The sequence below is a fragment of the Lepidothrix coronata genome, unplaced genomic scaffold, assembly GCF_001604755.1.
Source record: "Lepidothrix coronata isolate B3197 unplaced genomic scaffold, Lepidothrix_coronata-1.0 Scaffold245, whole genome shotgun sequence".
Classification (NCBI taxonomy): Eukaryota; Metazoa; Chordata; class Aves; order Passeriformes; family Pipridae; genus Lepidothrix; species Lepidothrix coronata.
In genome coordinates, this window is record NW_016690425.1 from 777162 (window position 1) to 795753 (window position 18592).

At 38.9% G+C, this 18592-nt stretch overlaps 1 protein-coding gene across 3 annotated transcripts in view; it reads left to right on the forward strand.

The window, feature by feature from the left end:
- SYNJ2 (synaptojanin 2) overlaps nucleotides 1-18592 on the forward strand; it is a 69798-nt gene that overhangs the window by 25330 nt on the left and 25876 nt on the right. For 2 of the 3 annotated variants that reach the window (XM_017834933.1, XM_017834932.1), the window contains exons 5-11: nucleotides 7551-7634; nucleotides 9390-9451; nucleotides 12416-12512; nucleotides 15477-15649; nucleotides 16054-16135; nucleotides 16351-16500; nucleotides 16598-16763. In XM_017834933.1, coding sequence (XP_017690422.1) covers nucleotides 7551-7634; nucleotides 9390-9451; nucleotides 12416-12512; nucleotides 15477-15649; nucleotides 16054-16135; nucleotides 16351-16500; nucleotides 16598-16763 — 814 coding nt within the window. Of the gene's footprint in view, nucleotides 1-7318; nucleotides 7420-7550; nucleotides 7635-9389; nucleotides 9452-12415; nucleotides 12513-15476; nucleotides 15650-16053; nucleotides 16136-16350; nucleotides 16501-16597; nucleotides 16764-18592 lie in introns of those variants that run through there. The other variant, XM_017834934.1, reaches the window with a different exon arrangement.

Consider the following 18592-nt stretch of genomic DNA (forward strand, 5'->3'; position numbering starts at 1 on the left):
CACACGAATTTCACATATTTTTGATTTTTTCCCTGAATGTGAAAGTCTGGCCATTTGATACTGTAGTGAAATATAGACATGAGGTTTTAAACTATTCAGTAAGCTGTCCAGCAAAGGTGCTGTGTTTGCTGGAAAATCATCTTTGGCTAATGAAGTTCACTGTCAAATCATCTTTTACTATTAAAGAAAATGTATTAAAAATAGCATCATCTCAGAGTCAGGCAAATTCCAGTTCAACTCGTTTTGGAGGAGATTGCTTTATATTCCTCTTTGATTTGTGGGGGATTCTCTCCAGTGAGAGGTGGTATGACAGTTTTATACATATATGGTAAAAGCTGATGCTGAGACAAAATATGTGTGTGAAATGCATTCAGCAGGCTCCCTTGATTGGCACTGCCAAACAAAATAGCAGAGTCAGTTGGTTTTATTACACATGGTTTAGCTTGCTACCTTGAAAGTCAGTAAAACACATTGGACCCTGAAGAATCTGAAGCCTTCAGTGCCAGCTGAAATGAGTGCTTACTTATTCAATTACAATCACCTTTTTCTTTTTGAACAGAAGTAGTAATTACTAGCAGTCAGAACCATCATACTGAAATGGATGACTTTATAAACAGAATAGAAAAATGGCTGGTAGTTTTCAACAAAGGATAAGGATTTACTCCTAAAATTTGGTTGTTTTCAGCATCTTCTGGGCAGATCTACACAACTGCACATGTAGCATAGATTGTTTTATATGTGTATATATGTGTCTCTATATCTAGATGCATGTACAGTGAAAGTAGATTGCTTATGTGATGCTCATAAGGGGAGCATGAGACACTGTGAGTATAGCGTAGAGATACTTAAGCTGTGTCATTACTTGTTCCAGAAGAGTTAAAGTGTGTCATTGCAGGACTGTGCCTCATGGCTGAGGATGGCATCCACTGTCGGATGTGCCCATACTTCATCGGGCATAGTCCTGCAGCATCTACGTCTTTCTAGAAAGTCTGTCAGTGCATTGGGGGATGCAGATGGAACTACTTACTGAAAAGAGATGTTTTCCCCTGGAACTTGGGAACAGAAGGGAGATATGCCACTTTAAGTAATAACTTGGTGCATTCTGCTGTTTTAGTTGAGTATTTTCTCATGAGCATTATTGCAGAGCATGTTACTTAGGATTTGAAGAATGTTCTCTTGCTGAAATGCAAAGGAAAGAAAATGTTAGAAAGGGTTATCAGCTTTCTTTCAGATCAGTCTCACATTCGTAGCGCTGCACTTAGCAGTTATCTAATTACGGGAAATACTTCTGCTATCCTGCTCACTATTTGGGTCAGAAGTAACTCATTCTGTTTAATTATATTCCTGGAGTACATCATGTTGCAAATGATTAGCATGAAAAATAAGATGGTGTTTCCATTCTAGCAGAGAACCTGAGGCTTGGCTCCTCAAACAGCACTTGATTGCTAATGCTTCCCTTAGCTGGGGCTGGGTTGGGCTCTTCATGGGAACTGCTGTGCTTTGTTTCTGTTCAGCCAGAGGCTGAAGTGCAGGACTGAAGGCTTTGGGGTGTTTTTTTCAATTGGATTGGCAAAAGTGAAAGAGTGAAATGATTTTAGAATGAAAGGCTCAAATAGGTTCTAAGTTATAGCAAGGGTTTGCAGTTCTAAAGGATTGTGTGTTTTTCTTTGGGTTTGTTTTTAAAGAAGTAAAGAAGGTTGCTGTTCCTACTGGTGCCAAATGCTAGTTTTACCAAGCTGCATGTCCTAAGAAAGCAAAGTTGGGCTAACCACTGGGATGCCTGAGATCCAGTTCAGGCTGGCATCCCCTTGACATTAGGAAGGAAGAGTCCTAGAATAAACTCTCTCCTACTTTCATAGTAGACTACTGACTAATCTCCTATGAGGTAATATCTTGGCTGAATAACATTTTGTTTCCATTTGCTGCAGCCTGTACAGTATAATGGCATGCTGGCTATGTGCTTTCATGGATAAATAGCACCCTAGGATTCTGAAAACCCAGGACTTTTTCACCCCTTTGTAGGAATTGCTTCTAACATTTTTCTGTTTTTAGAAGAGGGAGAAACAATTAATCTTATCTCCAGGCAGCTCTTTTATGCATAGATGGTATGCTTTGGTCTCCCACTGAGTTAGCCTTGTGGCATTTTAGCTCTGCAGTGAGTCATTTTTTTGTGGGCTCACTAAACTGCTGTGACTCACAGTGTTTGAGAAGAAGAGGGGAAAAGTTAAATATCTTACTTCACTTTTGCTTAAAAAAAAAAAAAGAAAAGCTAGTAGTAGGTCTTTCAGATATTTGATCATTTGGCTTGCGTCTTTACAGAGAAAGAAGAAAACAAAAATTAGAGGAAACACTTAAGGAAAAGCAAAATGAAGGGAAAAGACGGCAATCTCTCTAATGTGTACTTCCAGATTTACTGACAGTATTTTGTAATGGGATGGTAGCCCTTTCTATTGCAACTTTGCAGTTAATCCTCAAGTAATTTTAAAGTCAGTCTTTTTTTCTCAGCTGTAGCTTAAATGTTTCCCTTCCCCTTTTCTTCCCCCCTAGTAATCCTTTGAAGTTGAGACTGTGTTGCATTCTTTTAATTTTTTTCTGCTGATAGCTTTGAGAAACTGGCATGCATTCTTCATTTAGTTTGTGTGCCTGTTACTGTTTACTTTTCAGCTCCTCCCACAGTTATTCTGCAGTCATGCTACACTTAAGAGTGTATCTTAGTGTGTGACTTAGAGGGAACAATTCTAATTAACCAAAGGTAAATGAATGGTTTCACTTGTTTTCCCCTTCATGGAACTATTCAGTAAAGAAAATGGAAACCTTGACAAAGCATTAAAAGGAAATACCATGAATTTGGATTAACCTTTCCTTTCTTCCAATTTAAGAAAAAAATGTCAGGCATGGATTAAGGAAAATGATCCCCATTTCACAATAACTCCTGGATCGTTTTGGAGAGCTTTCCAGGAGAGGAATGGATGCAATCATGTGTTTAATTTATTTTCTGGATCAAATTAGTATGACCGCAGGCAAGGCAAAAAAGGATTATTTTGGCAAGTATATCCTTGGATCCTGTGGTCTGAGCTAAAGGGACACACAGATTGGTATGTTTAGGCCATCTGTTGTCCATGCTCTTTGTGGGTTGTGTGGCAGAGCTGGGGATCCCAGAATAAGCCATCTAAGTATCCATTTCATCATGGACTATGTCTCTGTGTGCCCCCTGAGTCTGTAATGAATTTTGCCATTTGAAGTTTTGATTGAGTGATTATTTCTTTCTCACAAAGCTGAGTGATGGAGATTAGTGAATAAATTATTCCAAGCAATGAATGGGCATGGCATGCTGGGATTAGAACCAACTGGTTGACATAGATGTTTGCTTCTTGCCCAGAAGCTTACTAGCAGTACCTGTGTGTGAAGGTCGTGTTACCAGGAAGGATCCTTGGATCACAGGAGCAAGGTCTGGCCCTATGCAACAGAAGAGAAAAATTGAAAAATGTCCTATTGAACTGTCAGTACTATCACCCTTGATACTGGAGCTGGAGAAGGAGGCCAAAAAGACAACAGGAATTGAAAGAAAAACATGGCAAATTCTGACACGGGGGGTCACAGGACAAGCAATCTATTATTAAGGCAAAGAGGTCTTCCACATTGTTTGAGTATCCAGTTGTTACTATGATATCTGATGGGACACTTCAGGAGACCTGTCTGAAAATTCATGCATCTGACTGGATTGGATTGTACTACGGGCCAGACTCTTTGAGACTAATGAATTAGTCTTCAAGTGTTTCGAGGTTTTGATAGGAATGAAAATTCTCCCTGGGGCATGTAGGCAACAACTTGCTGTCATTTTGGATCTAAGGCAAGAGATAAGACTCCACAATAGTTTTTGAAGCCCAAAGACAGAGATTTAGCAGTATACATCAATCCTAATGACAAAACATTGTCCAAAAAGTAACTGTTTTTTGTTGAACTTTTAGAGGAAAACCAGTATGATCTTCTTGGATGTATTTCTTGTCCACGAGTTAAGGAAAACAGAGGACAGGAAAATTCTGGATACAAAGTGCTGTTAATTTTTTTTTAAGTTTATTTTCTTAAACAACTCTTTATCTTTTGTCTAGTACCTTAGAATAAGGGAGATGGATTTGCTAGAGGACAGGGTAATAAAGTCAAAAATAGAATGACGAAAAAGTGGGACAGATATGTGCTGTAGAAAACATGATATTGTGCACAAAAAATGATCACGGCTGTGAAGAATATGAGAAAAGAAATTCTGCACTTGTCCATGCATGAGCGACAAAGTTGGAATCTGTTATTTATTAGTAAAATTTTAACTTGAATGTATTATCAGTGCTTTTTTAAGATTTTAACAAATAGTTAAAATTACAGTGTATATGGATATTATTTATGTCCATTCCCGATCTGAAAAGTCCTCTTAGTCTCAGTCTTTAAACCTCCTTGCTTAACAAGTCTGCTAGTAGGAAGTGTGTTACCACTAATATTGTAAGGTCAAGGGACATGCTAAAAGGCAGTGTCAGGATCAGGGGTCATGTTCCTTGGAGTGGTGAATGAAGGGTAGTGGGGGAAGATTTGCAGAGTCGTAATGCTTAATGAAATGGTTCCAGTCTGTTTAGGATGGAATGACTGGCAAAGTAATTTTACTAAGTCTCCCACTCATTAAAAAAATACTAGGTCTTTTTCCAATTCACTGGCAGCTTGGAAGAAAATAATGTTGAATTCTTCTGGATCATGAGAGTGAGGTGAAAGGGTTGCAGAAATCCAGAGAATTGCTCCAGAGAACAGAATGATGAGCCCTGTAAGTGAACAGAAAAAAAAAGGTGCTAATGTGGAGTACTTTCTTATGAATGACTGTGTTGGAGAGGCTGATTTCTAAAAGCTACGTGGCAATATGCATAAAAATTTCAGTTTCTTTAAAATGCTCTGTCATCATATGGGGGTCCATACTATATTAGACCTCAGCTTGACAGAGGATCCCCCAACCTATTGCCTAAAGATTTAGGGATCCTGTTTAGCTCACAGGAATGATCCCCAAGTAGTTTGAATATTTTGATGTTTGTTCATTTCTCTGAATGGACAGGTTAATAGAGAAGAAAACAGAAGAGGTAATGGGTCAAAACCAGTGAACAGAAAATGTGAGTGACAGTAGCAATAAACATCTGTTAACTCACTAATGAGTGGAAATAGAACATCTGTTAATGCAGAAAGGCAGAAATGTTTGGTCAGTATTTTTCTTCTGTATTTGGCATGAAGAAGGTTATATATTCATAATCTGTAACTGATGAAGTACTTTCCATTAAAACTGTAGCTCAAGAAGATGTCAAACTGCAGGTATTAAATTGGAATTATTATCTGTTAATCAGTGGAGTTTAGAGAATTTGCAGCTGGATGTCTAGAAGACCTGGTCGAAGAGATACTTGAGCTGTCAGTTTTGCAGTTAGATGTGGAAACAAGGACATTCCAGAAGATTGTAAAGAAAATTGGTCCTCTGTAGCAAGCTTTTTGAGTGGACAAATTGTACTTCAGGTAAAGCTTTTTCTGTATTTGTCATCATTAGATGATTCCTTTCAACTCATTCACTGCTAAGGTGATGATTTTTGTCAAATTTTTAAGTGAGCCAGTCCTGAATCTTTTTCGCATAGATTCAGGACCTGATCTTCATTTAATATTAGTCAGGATAATGCTGGGACTGTCTATTAATTTGTAGTGCTATTAATTTGCTTTACCTTGGAATGAGCTCTTCTGGGCCCATGACTGTGAGTGAAAAGATGATTCAGTGTGGAGAAGTCATTGGCTCATTTTGGCACAACTTGTCTCAGAGAGAATGTGATAAAGAGGAAGAAGGTGGGTCTGCTTATTCCTCTTGTAGTCCAGCTGCAGGAGGCATGAACTCTTCTGAGCATAAAAATGCAAAGAAAAGGTGCACCAATGTGTTGCCATCGTAATTAGCTCCTGCACTCAGGTACCAGCAATGTTCAGAAAACTTTAATGGGAGAGCACGTTAGAGCGACATTACTCAAACTGTGAGAAAGGTCTTTCAAGAAAGCTTCTCTGAGTACTCCCCTCTTTTGCAGGAGATTGTGCTGGGATGCAATGCAACAGAGAAAGGGTTCTTAGTTTGTTGGTGAGAGGTTAAAAAAATCAAAACATAATCAAAATCAAATCTGGGCTGGCTATCATTCCAACACTGACATTGTGTCCATAACAAAGCCACTTAAATCTTTCATCTTAGTGAAATGGAGACAGTTTTAAGTGCTCTTCAAAAAATATGGTAAATAATACTTAAATATTCTGTCAGCAGTTTTATCTAAACACTTACCTCTCTAGTGCAGCTTTACTTCTTTTCACACATGTAGCTCTAAAAAATGTACATTGATAGTGCTTATGAAGATGAGAGGTCAAGGTCAGGCACTTTCCCTGAGCCACCCATTTGCCACATCTAGTGGCAAATTCCAAAAGGACAAACCACATTAAAGCTGTAGAGGAACCCATTTTCATGTTCTGTTCTATTTTCAGAGCTACTAGCCAGCTGGCAGCAGTTGTGCTAAATGATATGGTGTGGTTAGAGAGCAGCTACCTGGATAACCTGGATACCATTCCTCTGAAGGGCTGCAGAACACTCATTGTCATGCATGGGATAACGGAGATGTGTATCGTGTATCATGTATCCCTCGTGGAAAACAGCCAGGATTCCACTGCTAAGTATAGCCTAGGGGAGGGAGCTGGGCTTTGCACAGTTGCTCTATGGTCACACTGAATCTGAAGATAGCACCTTTTGTGCTAGGTTAACATATAATGTAACGCTTTGATTGGGGGCTGGTGGAGAGGGAAGGCAAAAGGGGAAATCAGTCTGTACTTCGTATAGATTTAACTCAAAATCAGCTTGTTAACAGTGATCATAGGAACACATGTAAAGAGAGAGTTTGAGGTCTGGTTAGGGAAGGAAATGGGGGGTTTGGAGCCTCTTGCTGTAAGCCTCTTGGAAAAGAAGTAGATCGCATGCTGTTCACTGTATCTCGGAGTGGGAGTGGCAAAGCTTCTGGTTTGAGTTTTATTTGGACTCTGACAAGGCACAACATGCAGTGAAATAAGAAATAGTAAATACAGCAGGAGATAAGCTTATCCCACACCTGACATTACCCATCATCGGTCACAAGGAGCAATGACATTTTGCACGGTTAAGTTTTGTGAGAGAGACAGCGGGAGAGTATATAGCTGGTCTGAGTATCTCCACCAGTAGATCAAATCCATCTTCATTGTGCATGAAAGATTCCTTCCTTCTTGGCAGTGGTGATGTTTTAAATTTTCTCTTGTTTCTGGTAAGTAGTGAATTGAATCTGCTGTGATGACATGAAAGCAAATACACTGTGCTTTGTTCCACTGCCTGTGACACTATGGAAAAGGGGCTGAGCAGTAAGTGGATACAGTGAGATACATGGTTTACTTTTTTTACCCTTTGAGTTCAGTGTCTTTAACTGTCACCTGATGAAGGGGTCACAGACTGATAGATCTAACTACAGAACTCCTTTATTTTATTTTTGCAGACAATTTACTTGGATGATGACGTCTCTTCTTTTGTGCAGATCAGAGGTTCTGTTCCACTGTTTTGGGAGCAAACAGGGCATCAGGTAAACAAATAATCAAAAAACCTACTTTGCTTATCTCTCTCTTGCTACTTATAATTTAGAATTAACATAAAATTTTCATTTATATATATTTCATTAAATGAGCTGCAAAGCTTATTCTGTGAAATGCTGAGCTTTTTCATTTTAGGAAGTTTTGTGTGTTTAGATAAACAGAACTACACCAGACAAATGGCTACAGGTAACTGAAGTTTAACATTTTTGTGTGTTTGAGTGCCTCTACAGGGAACTGTTTGTAAGGGACTATGTCCTAATGTTATAAACTGAAGCTTACAGCAATATCTTTATAACATTTTCAGTTTAATTTGGAATAACCTATTCTTCTGAAATGCCTGCTTGGCTTGATGATACTGACCTCCACAATAAAACTGAAGTATCTACCGATACCAGGAGCTCTGTAGAAGCATGCTGCCTTGAAACAAAATAAAATATCTGGATGGTGTGTTGATTTCAGTCAAAAGGGTGATAATGATCTAACCTGATCTTCTGCAAGGCAGAGAAGTAGGATTTCGTCAGGAGGTTATTGTGTCAAACTTAACGGTCTGTGACTTGCAGTTTATATACAGTTATAAACCCAAATAAGAATCATCCTACCACTCTTTGCATTCTCTTAGCAGAGGGATAAGCAACTGAAATGAGTATGCACATATATGTTAGTACAGAAAATGCATCATGTAGCTGGTTTTTTTTAGATGCTTTAAAGGTTATTTGATACATTTTTAAAAATCATTAAATCTAAGCACCGTACTATTCAGAGCTACTGGATTTAGCACAAAAGGAAATGACTAAAGGATTGTTCTTGTGCGTTAGCAACATCCAGTGCAATACTTATTTCTTTTTATAAAGCAAGTCTCTCTGTATGATTGTGCACATCCTGCCCATGACATAGCTGTATACAGCACTGTTTTTCTGTATGTTATGAAGCCATTGAGCTTTTCCTCGAGTATTTTTGGCTGGTGAGTAATATCTCTAGTTAAACAGAATTTTCAGCTTTTTAGTAGGTCTGTTTTTTTGCCTAATCTGGATTAGATTATGTATTCTTACTCCTTGGATGTGAATGTACTGGCACTGGTGTTAGAAAAAATTGCAGAAACCAACCTCATGAAAAACAAAGAAAGATGATGAAGTACAGGAAACAATGCATGATCCTGTAAATACTTAGTAGTGTAGTTTCTGGAGAGGAAAGAAGCCCTCTGCATACTGTAATAACAATAGCTATCATTCAAAAGAAGCTCGAGGCTACTGTTGTTGACATCCATATTAAACGTCCTATTAGTTTGATGGCACAGGATTTCATCCTTCATATATTTGAATGACTGTTCTGATTCTTTTGAAAGAACTCAGGACATACAACCCATGGAACTGGTGTAATTTCAGCCTTTTCTAGCAAGACAAGGGCAGTAGGAATGGGCACACAGTACACTCGTGGGAGGCAGTGTGTGCTATTTGCGAGAGGAAGGTGGCAAAGAAATGTGATTTGTTTGGCCATAAAAAGATGTGTAGGTATCCCTTTGCTTAATGATAATTGTGTTTTCACTTGGAATTGTAAATGTTGTCTAATAAAAGCTGGGGCTTTTGTATTAAGGATATTTTGTGTGGAGGTGGTTGGAGCTAGAGGTATCTGGTGCTGTTAAAAAAGATGTTTTACTCTGAAGGAAAAACAGAGACATCTAGTGATTTAGGACTCTAGCAGTTTAAGAAATTATTTCTTTTTCTTTTTCTTCTAATATTTTATTTTAGGTTGGTTCCCGTCATCTAAGGCTTAACAGAGGTCTGGAAGCTAATGCACCTGCCTTTGACAGGTAGGTTTTGTTCCGCTTTGGTAGTAACACAGCAGCCTGGCATTTAACCAAGATTCCACAGCTTTGTCTTCCTAGAAAATCCTGAGATAATGTGAAACATCTTTCAGATGATGTGGCCAATCCCTCTGGTGTTGCAGATTATTAAATTGGTTTATTTAATTTAGTCACTTACTTTTGTGCTTTTTCCTTCTTGTTTTCAGTGGTAATTGAATTAATTTCATATTCTGGCTTCTTTCTGCAAAATCTTAGAAATACTAAGTGATACACAAAAGAAAGGTTTCTGTAACCCTTTGTGAGCAAACAAATGTGAATTAAGGTACACATATCATGTGTGCTTTACCACTGTAACTCAGGTAATTAAAGGGTAAACACTGCTTCCACTCCATTCTGGATTTGGTTTTCTCCTCATTGTTTTAATCCTATACAGAAATAGCACTGTCTTATTCATGACCAGTGTTGTACGATGCTGTTATGCTGATGCTTTTCTATTTTACACAAGGACTGGCTTGTATACCTTTTTAAGCCATTAAGACTCTGTGTCAGCTGGAAACTGTAGAAAAAGACATATGCATTACCTTGATTCCTTTGAATGTCTGACTATGACGTGCTGTCCTTTAAGGGCATATTTCCAATGAAATCCATGGGAACAGTGCCTGAAAAGGACATGAAGAATTTGGGCTGTGGGAAATTTTCACCTTGTAAGTGCCATGTCATGTGATAAATTTCTGTTTTGGTTAGGTTTTGGCTGATCAGTGTATGTTGATTTTGAATAAGGCCTCTTAATTACTTGATTTCATTTACTGCAACTGTTAGCAAACAGGACATTAGTGACTGTTACTGGTTTTGCAGCACTGAAGACTCTGAATCAGGGCTTAGAATATTAAAGGACTGTGCACCATAGCAGTCCCTCTTTCAAAGGTTCTTGGCCTACATTTTCCAAGCTTTTAGAGCTCTTAAATTCTACTGACTTCAAGTGCCTTTGAGACTCATAGTCTCGTGGCCATCTGGTGCCATGATAACTTGCCCTACCAGTGTCCCTGAAGCTCCATCTTAGAGGTTTGCATTCCACAGCAGAGATATTTCATGTAAGAGGAAAACAGTCATCCTCTTGTACTGCCTGTGAAATTGAGAGTACCTCAGGAAGGAACAACTCCGTAAGACCATTTAGCCCTGACCCTAATGCAACTGGTGAATAGCTTTCTTGTCAGAAACATGAACATAGGGATCAACTTGCACTTATTCCTTCTTCCCCTTGTGCCTTTAGATTAGATGAAGTTAGAGATATCTCTGCTTACTGATTTGCAAAAGATAGTCCTTTGAAAATGGGCAAGGAATAAGTGACTGCTTATATGGAAAAATACACTGGAATTTAACAACCTGCTACAGCTTTTCTGAGTGTTAGAGTGGATTTAGCCTGTTACATTTAACCATCTGATAGGTTATTGTGTTGAGGAGGCTCTGTGAGAAGCGAATGGTAATCTTGTTAGTGGATATTTTTTCATCCTGTCTCCCTGAGAAATCCTCAGGAAACTTTGCTGAAACCCAAATTGGTGACTTGAGCTTCAGTAGTTTCATTGTAAGGAAGCAACTTTGGCAGAGTGGTAGGATCTTGATGCTGGGATCAGAGGGATGCGAATGTATGGGAAGAGTTGGCATACAGCAAACTGGTTGCAGAACCAAGAACATAAATGCACCAGAAAATATGTTTAGCTGTATTTCTTGAAGGTAATGCTGATAACTTCTTTCTTTTCTCTCCTTTCCATGGTTTTCTGTGGAACTTATTTCTGGTTAAAGGATTTAAAGGTTCATGCCAGAAGATGTGTGCTTGCTGTTTTTCTGACACTTTGTCATTACATGTAATTTTGCAGCATGTAGTAACTTTTCATATGTGTGACTGTTTATTTTATTCTTCTTGTCTATCCAGATGCCTCTTAAGTACTACTTACTTAAGTAGTAAGTAGTTGCTTTAGCAATCTGACATAGATACTTCAGAGTATATGTTCCTAAAACTAATCATAAGATATGGTTTAAGTACACACCTATAGTAAGTGCCAGGTATTTATTATTGGTAAAGAATGATACCAGTAGTTCTGAGTTGAATTGTTTACTGTGTGAAAACAGAGGAAGTGTTTGTACATGGTGGAAGTTGGCTTTAAGATCTAGTTGTTTCCTGGTGGCTTCTGTAGCACATGCATGCAGACTTGAAAATGATGTATTGAGGGGAGAAGGGGTGTCTCTGCATCTGGCTAAAAGCTCTTGATTTTAAAGTATCTAAATGGCAGCTTTGATAGTTTGGTGGCATAGACTAAAAAAAACCACTCCACTTTTTGCTTGTCCTATTTTGTGTTTTTCCTGAAGAATCTGGGCCAGACAACTTGGCTAAAAGGATCTTTGGTCTGATCCAGTGCAGCAATTCTTACGATTACTAACCTTCCTGCTTGATTTAATTAAGTTGAGGTGAATGTCTCAACGCTGTAGTAGCTCAAAGATGTTTGACCTATGATGTGTGTTTGTGCCTCTCTGGCCTTGGCACTGGAGTTCTAGGCTCCATTGCTGCTGCTGACTCTTAGTCTCAGCCCTGCAAGATGCTCGGCAATTCCTGTTGAAGTGTAATACATTTTCCTCTCTTCTTGCCTTTCCTATGTAGTTCCCAGGCTGACAGCCAAGAGGTGGGAGCATACAAAGGGCAATGTCAAAGCTAACAGTCACATAAAAGATCTGGGGCCTCTTTCCTAAGATGCTTCTTTCTCTATGTACACTACAAAATACTGTATCCCTTAATTGCATACTTTCAACATTTATACTTTGATTGCAAGGAGACTGAGGGAGACTTCTGTAGACGATGTGGCTGAAATTATCTGCTGGATGAAACAACCAGTGATCTCTACTTGTGTATTTTGAAAATGGTAGTAGGCAACATAACATGGTTTTGTTTAGTACCTATTATGGTTACTTTTGCTGTAGGCATATGATGCTTCTCAAAGAGCAGTATGGAAAACAAGTGATCGTTAACCTGTTGGGAAGCAGAGGAGGAGAGGAGGTGCTCAACAGAGCTTTTAAGGTAAAAGCAATAATTTTCTTTTTAACCACTGATTTCCCTTGAGCCTCCATGTTCTTCTGTTTCCCTTCTGGCCCAGGAGGTGATGAATACTATATCTAAAGAAATTATGTTAACTCGTTACTACATTACAGACTGAGAGAATAGTGCTTCTTAGTCTCGTGGCTTAATTTCCAGCCCTTCCTTTCTGCTTACTTCTTCATATATTTATGTACGTTCTCTTTAACCAAACTTTAAAAGAAATTGTCCTAATACTCTTAAGAGTAGTTCACCTTTGCAAAAATGAATCCTGGTCAGCTTTGGCAGAGTATGTAGCTACTTGTGCGGTCAGGTGCCTCGTGAATTTGCCAGAACTGCTTGGGGGCCAGGCCCTGAGCCTTGCTCACTGAGCACAGGTACTTAGCATCACTAAGCTGTCTTGCTCTGACAGTAATGGGAAGTAGCTGTCTTGCACTGATTGTGTTGGGATTTGTCTGCCTGAGCTCCAGAAGACAGTTTGGTGTATGGAGAGAGAATTTCTTGGCCTCTGAATGTCCCTAGGCACATCTAATACCTGAAAGCAAGGATGTCAGGCCTTGTAGAATAAAAGCTATGCTGAGTTCTACTGTATTATTCTCATGGCTAGATTTTTAAAACAGTTATGAACTTAAAGCCACAGGTTGACACTGAGTGGGATTTGCAGCAGTGCAATAGCTGCCTGAATCTGCTGAGTTCTGATGGAAATCTGCCTCCTGAGTACCTGTTGCTTTAGCTATCTGACATAGATATTTCGGAGTATATGTTTCTAAAACTAATCATAAGATATGGTTTAAGTACACACCTGTAGTAAGTACTGGGTATTTATTATTGGTAAAGAATGATACCAATAGTTCTGAGTTGAATTGTTTACTGTGTGAAAATAAGCAAAATAAAAATTGTAGTTAAATAATGGGGCCTGATTTCTTTCCCTCTCTCTTGGAATAATGTACCTGAGACAAAAGGAGTGTCAAGTTTTTTGTCAGTTTTTCTGTGTGGCCATTTCCTCCTCCCGCAAAATAGCTGGGAAGGACTATCTGCTTCCCCAGCGGAAAGTGGCAAAGTGGAAGTTTCCTCCTGCACAGAATATGGCAAGAGAAAGTGATTATGACTAAAGCTTGCAAGGCAATGACAAAGGTACAGAAGTGAAGTCTGGTCCTAGCTTCTGTTTTCAGCCTCTTGCTGAATTTCTGCATGACGCAGCCAAGCCTCTGTAATGTTTTGTTTTCCCTCTCTTTAAAATAGTTTTTCTAGCTTGTTTTGCAAAACGCACTGAGATTTAAGGGTAAGAGATAATCACTTCTAAAGGAAGATACAAATACGACATTTCTTGTGAATTTAATACTGATATTTTTTCAAACTCTCACATTCTTGAAGATCATGTTCTGGCCAGTATCATGCAACCAGAAATTAGGTCAGAAATAGGTCATCTCTAGAATAAATCCCTTGCATTTATTAATTTAATTTAAACAAGGACCTATTTTGTTTAAATTGTTAAACTTTTTGCTTGTTTAAAAAATAAATGAAAGTACCCCATGAGCTGAAAGAATTTAGATTGACAGCACTGAAAACCAAAGTTTTGTACTCATTCAAAATTACTCCCTCTTGGTCATTTTTTTACCTTTGTATTTTAAGAATTTGATGTTAGGAAAGAATATAGAGTTAATTTTTGCTTTGTTGATTTTAAAGGGCTTGAATTAAAAATGAAGTTCTTTGTAGAGATATGATTAGGAACGCAAGCTTGTCTTCTGTCATTAGTTTATTTCTTTGTTTCTCCACCTTTCTTTTGCTTTTATTCCTTCCTCTTCTCTCAACTCTTGTTTCAACCTTAGTAAATCTTGAAAATATTGGTTCAAAATATTCTTGTAATTACTGCTGCTGGGTTCTCCTGATCAGAATGGCACCATTACCATTCATTTATGCAGCATCTGTTACCTGAATCAGCTGTTACCAGACCAAAAATCAATATTGTTCCCAGTAACGCTGTTCCTCCCATAAGCATTCTCTATAACAAATGCAATTATGTTTACGGTAAAAGCAATGCTGTAATGTAGAGTTGCAAATACTCTGACAATGATTTACACCAAGGCAGTGGGTAAATGTCATCCACAAGTGCATTGCTAGTGCCAGCAGCTGTAAGGGCAAGTTGAGTTGTCAACAGAAACAGTAATGAAATACATTTTACACATCTGTTTCCAAACACTACCTTTAAATTTGCTTCTGCAAGGAAGGCCTAATGGCTTACTTGATACAATTATGCTGGTGTAGCTGCTGCATGTACACTTTTAATGTAGTGTCAGATTATATTTTTCCAGTGTGTGTCGCAATCTAAGTGGAAAAAAGCATCCGTCTCTTGGGGTGAGAATGTGCAGAAGGGAAAGGAATAGACAAAGGCTTGTTAATCTAATAGTTCTCTCTGGCTTTGTTTTGGAGAACAGGATGTATTATTGTTGTATCTATTACAGATACCTTAATTAAATTTGTGGTGATTATAGAAATGTATGTGAGGTCATTAAAATTGGAGATGAAATAATGAGGCTATTTGTGCCTCTTCTTTCACTTTTGCAGTTTACCACGAACTTTTTATAGTACATTTCCTGGGACATAATTCCGATCTTACTTCCTCTCCCTGAGGCTGCCTAGAGCATTACTGTTGCTGTACACCCTCATGCACAGAGGTAGCAGCAGGGCTGCCACTAGCTAAGGCACAATTCTGATATATACTTTGCAGTTACAGTTTGAGTTCCCCTGCAGAAATTGGGATCTAACAGTCAGGTTTACTTTTTGAAGAAAACAAATGGGGAACTTTGATTGCTTTTTTCACATCTGGCCTTTCAAAATTCCCTATGAATTATGTAATTAGCAGTGTTTAGTAATGAAAAAAGCATGGTGGTATCAATCCTTATATGTGGCTTGAGCAGGATGTGTTTCCTTCATTCTTTATCTAAACAGAAACTGCTATGGGCCTCTTCCCATGCGGAAGACACTCCCATGATAAACTTTGACTACCACCAATTTGCAAAAGGTGGGAAAGCTGAGAAACTGGAAAATTTGCTGGGGCCTCAGCTGAAGTTGCATTGGGAAGACTTTGGAATCTTCACAAAGGGCGAGCATGTACATCCACGGTGAGTGTCACTGCCCCTCTGTCCCAGCATATCCAGGCACAGTTTGTCCTGGCCTTCCCAGATTTCTTGCTGTGTTTGTACCATGACCGTAAATGACCGTCTTGAAATACAATTTTGAGACAAAGTGTATTCTTGGTGCTAAATGGATTATTTGGCTTAACTGTATCTCTGTTGTTTCAAATCTGCAAATTTACCAGTGCATGGACTTGCTAATACAGTGTTACAGATGTAGTGAAGTAATTAGATGTGTTAAATACATTGTGCACAACATGCTCATAGCATCAAAATGTGAGTGGGTATATTCAGGCTGAACATTTGATGATCTTCTTCAATCAACTCATGATTAGATGTTATTTTAAAATATACCATTTTTTCCTCCCTCCTCTTGTGTTTGGTTACCGAAGCCTGCAGACAGGTACTTTTCGAATGAATTGTTTGGACTGCCTGGATCGTACTAATAGTGTACAGTCCTTCGTTGCACTAGAGGTGAGTTTGTCAGAGGACCTTCTGTGGGATACCTGTACTGCATACATTGTTTGTTGCACGGGAAAGACAGGAAAGAGTGCCTAAATCTCAGTTGTGCAAGTCTGTCTTGCCAGCTTTATGATACAGAATGGTGCTGGCTGGGCATAAAGAGTGAAAACACATTTAAGAACAATATTGGTTGTTTGTTTTTTTTTTGTCTCCTGCACCTAATCCAGATACTGCTTGCTCAATTAGAGAGCCTTCGTTTGAACTCTAAATCTATAATTGAGCGCTTTGTGGAATCCTACAAAGAGATGTGGACTCTCAATGGTCATAATCTGAGCAGGGTATTTAGTGGCAATCGTGCCCTTGAGGGGAAGAACAAGGTAAAGAAAAAAGTCAACTTTCTTTACTTATGAATAAACAGTTTTGCTATATTTACTCTTCAGTGTCACTTGCACTGATGATTCCTGTCTGATGTAGGTTGGGAAGCTCAAGGATGGTGCCCGCTCTGTGTCTCGCACCATTCAGTCAAATTTCTTTGACGCAGTAAAGCAGGAAGCTATTGAGTTGCTACTCATGGGTGACTTCTTCAGGGAGGAATATGCAGACAGAGGCAAGATGCTCATGGACCAGACTGCACTGCTGGGTAAGGCCAGTGTAAATCCTTCACTTTTCTTTTGTGTTTGCTTTTAGCTGTCAGATACAAGCAATTGTATGCTTTTGGAAAAAAAAAAATCAATAAATAAGCTACTTTCCCACAAATCTATTGTTTAAAACACTGCTTTCAACACTATGACCATAGCACAACTCTGTGCTTATTTCTCATATTTTCCTTTGAAGTTTTGAGTATGTTTGTTTGCTATTTGATAGTGATATTCTCTGACAGTTTAGAAGAGTTGGACCAGAGGGGAAGGATTTTAGGGCTATATACCCATATTCCCAGTCTGGTCCTGCCTGAGTTTGTCTTGAGGAAGTCTCTTGAGTTCAGCGTTTTTATCTCCTTATTTTTCTCCTTGCTATTTGCACATGCTTTTAGCCATTTGGATCTTTAGAAGCACATTTCAGTTGTATTTTGGTTCATTCCGTGCTTTACTCCAGGTCCCTGACAGTCCACAACATAGACACATTTGTTTACACCAATTTAGAGTAAATGCAGCTCTCTTTGAGGAGTTATTTACATGCAAAACGTAGGATAATTTCACCCACAAGCAGTATTCGGTGGTCAGTTTACTTCAGAGCATCATTCAGCGCCACTTCAATCCTAGGCTTGTTCCATAACGCAGACCACAAGGAAAATATAGATAGCTTTTCTGTGTCTGACTGCCAATGCAAGTCAGGTAATTAAGATTAAGTTTACTTTGGTTGCTTACACAACAAAAGCACACTGCTAATTTCTATACTCATCAAAAATAAGTGAATATAGCAGTTTCCTGTGAGGATGTCTGACCAGCCTAGAGAACCATGATAATGCTAGATTTGAACTGAGGTGAGATTCTGGGCTGCTCTCCGCCTTTCCTTCCATGTTCTAAACTTCTCAGGGCTTCAGTTTAATTTATAACCGGTGATGTGCTTGATTGCTTGTCCTGTTATCAAGAATAAAGCTCATTATCTTCCTACTATCTGATATACTGTTGTGTTTGGGATTTAATATGAAACTAATGACCGAGCAAATGAGTGTGTGGTACTTAGTTGCTGGCTGGGTTTAAACCATGGCATGTTGGTAACACACTGACGTTTTTAGTTGTTGCTAAGTAGCGTTTGTACTAAGTCAAGGACTTTTCAGCTTCTCATGCTCTCCCATTCAGAAGGCTGGAGGGCTACAAGAAGTTGGGAATGGACACAGCCAGGACAGTTGACTTCAACTGGCCAAAGGAATATTCCTTTCCATATGCTGTCATGTTTAGTATATAAACTGGGGGAGAAAGCTGACTGGGGGCCACTGCTTTGGAACTGGCTGGGCTTTGGTTGGGAAGCAGCGAACAATTGCATTGTGCATCACTCGTTTTGTGTATTCTAATTTTATCATCAGTATCATTTTTTTCCCCCTTTTCTGTCCCATTGAACTGTCTTTATCTCAACTCACTTTTACTCTTGTGATTTTTCTCCCCCATTTCACTGCGGGGACAGGGAGCCAGTGAGCGGCTCGGATAAGCACTACTAAGCACTAGTTGCCAGATGGGGTTAAACTATGACATTGCTGTAGACTAAACTGAAAGGATTATGGGTGATAGAAGAATTTTTTTACTTATTACTTGAAGAAGTACAGAAAAATGTACAGTGAAAGTGAGTGACCAGCCCTTCACAAGCTTTCAAAGGATTCCTGGTTTCTGGAAGAGAAATTGCTGACATCAACTCCAGTTATCTTGTAGCTATTGCCATTTGTGTTGTTGCTGCTAGGGTAATGTCATTATTTCACAGTGACTGTGCTGCTGCTATCTGCATGGCTTCTGTCCTTTTATAGCACATTCTTCTTTT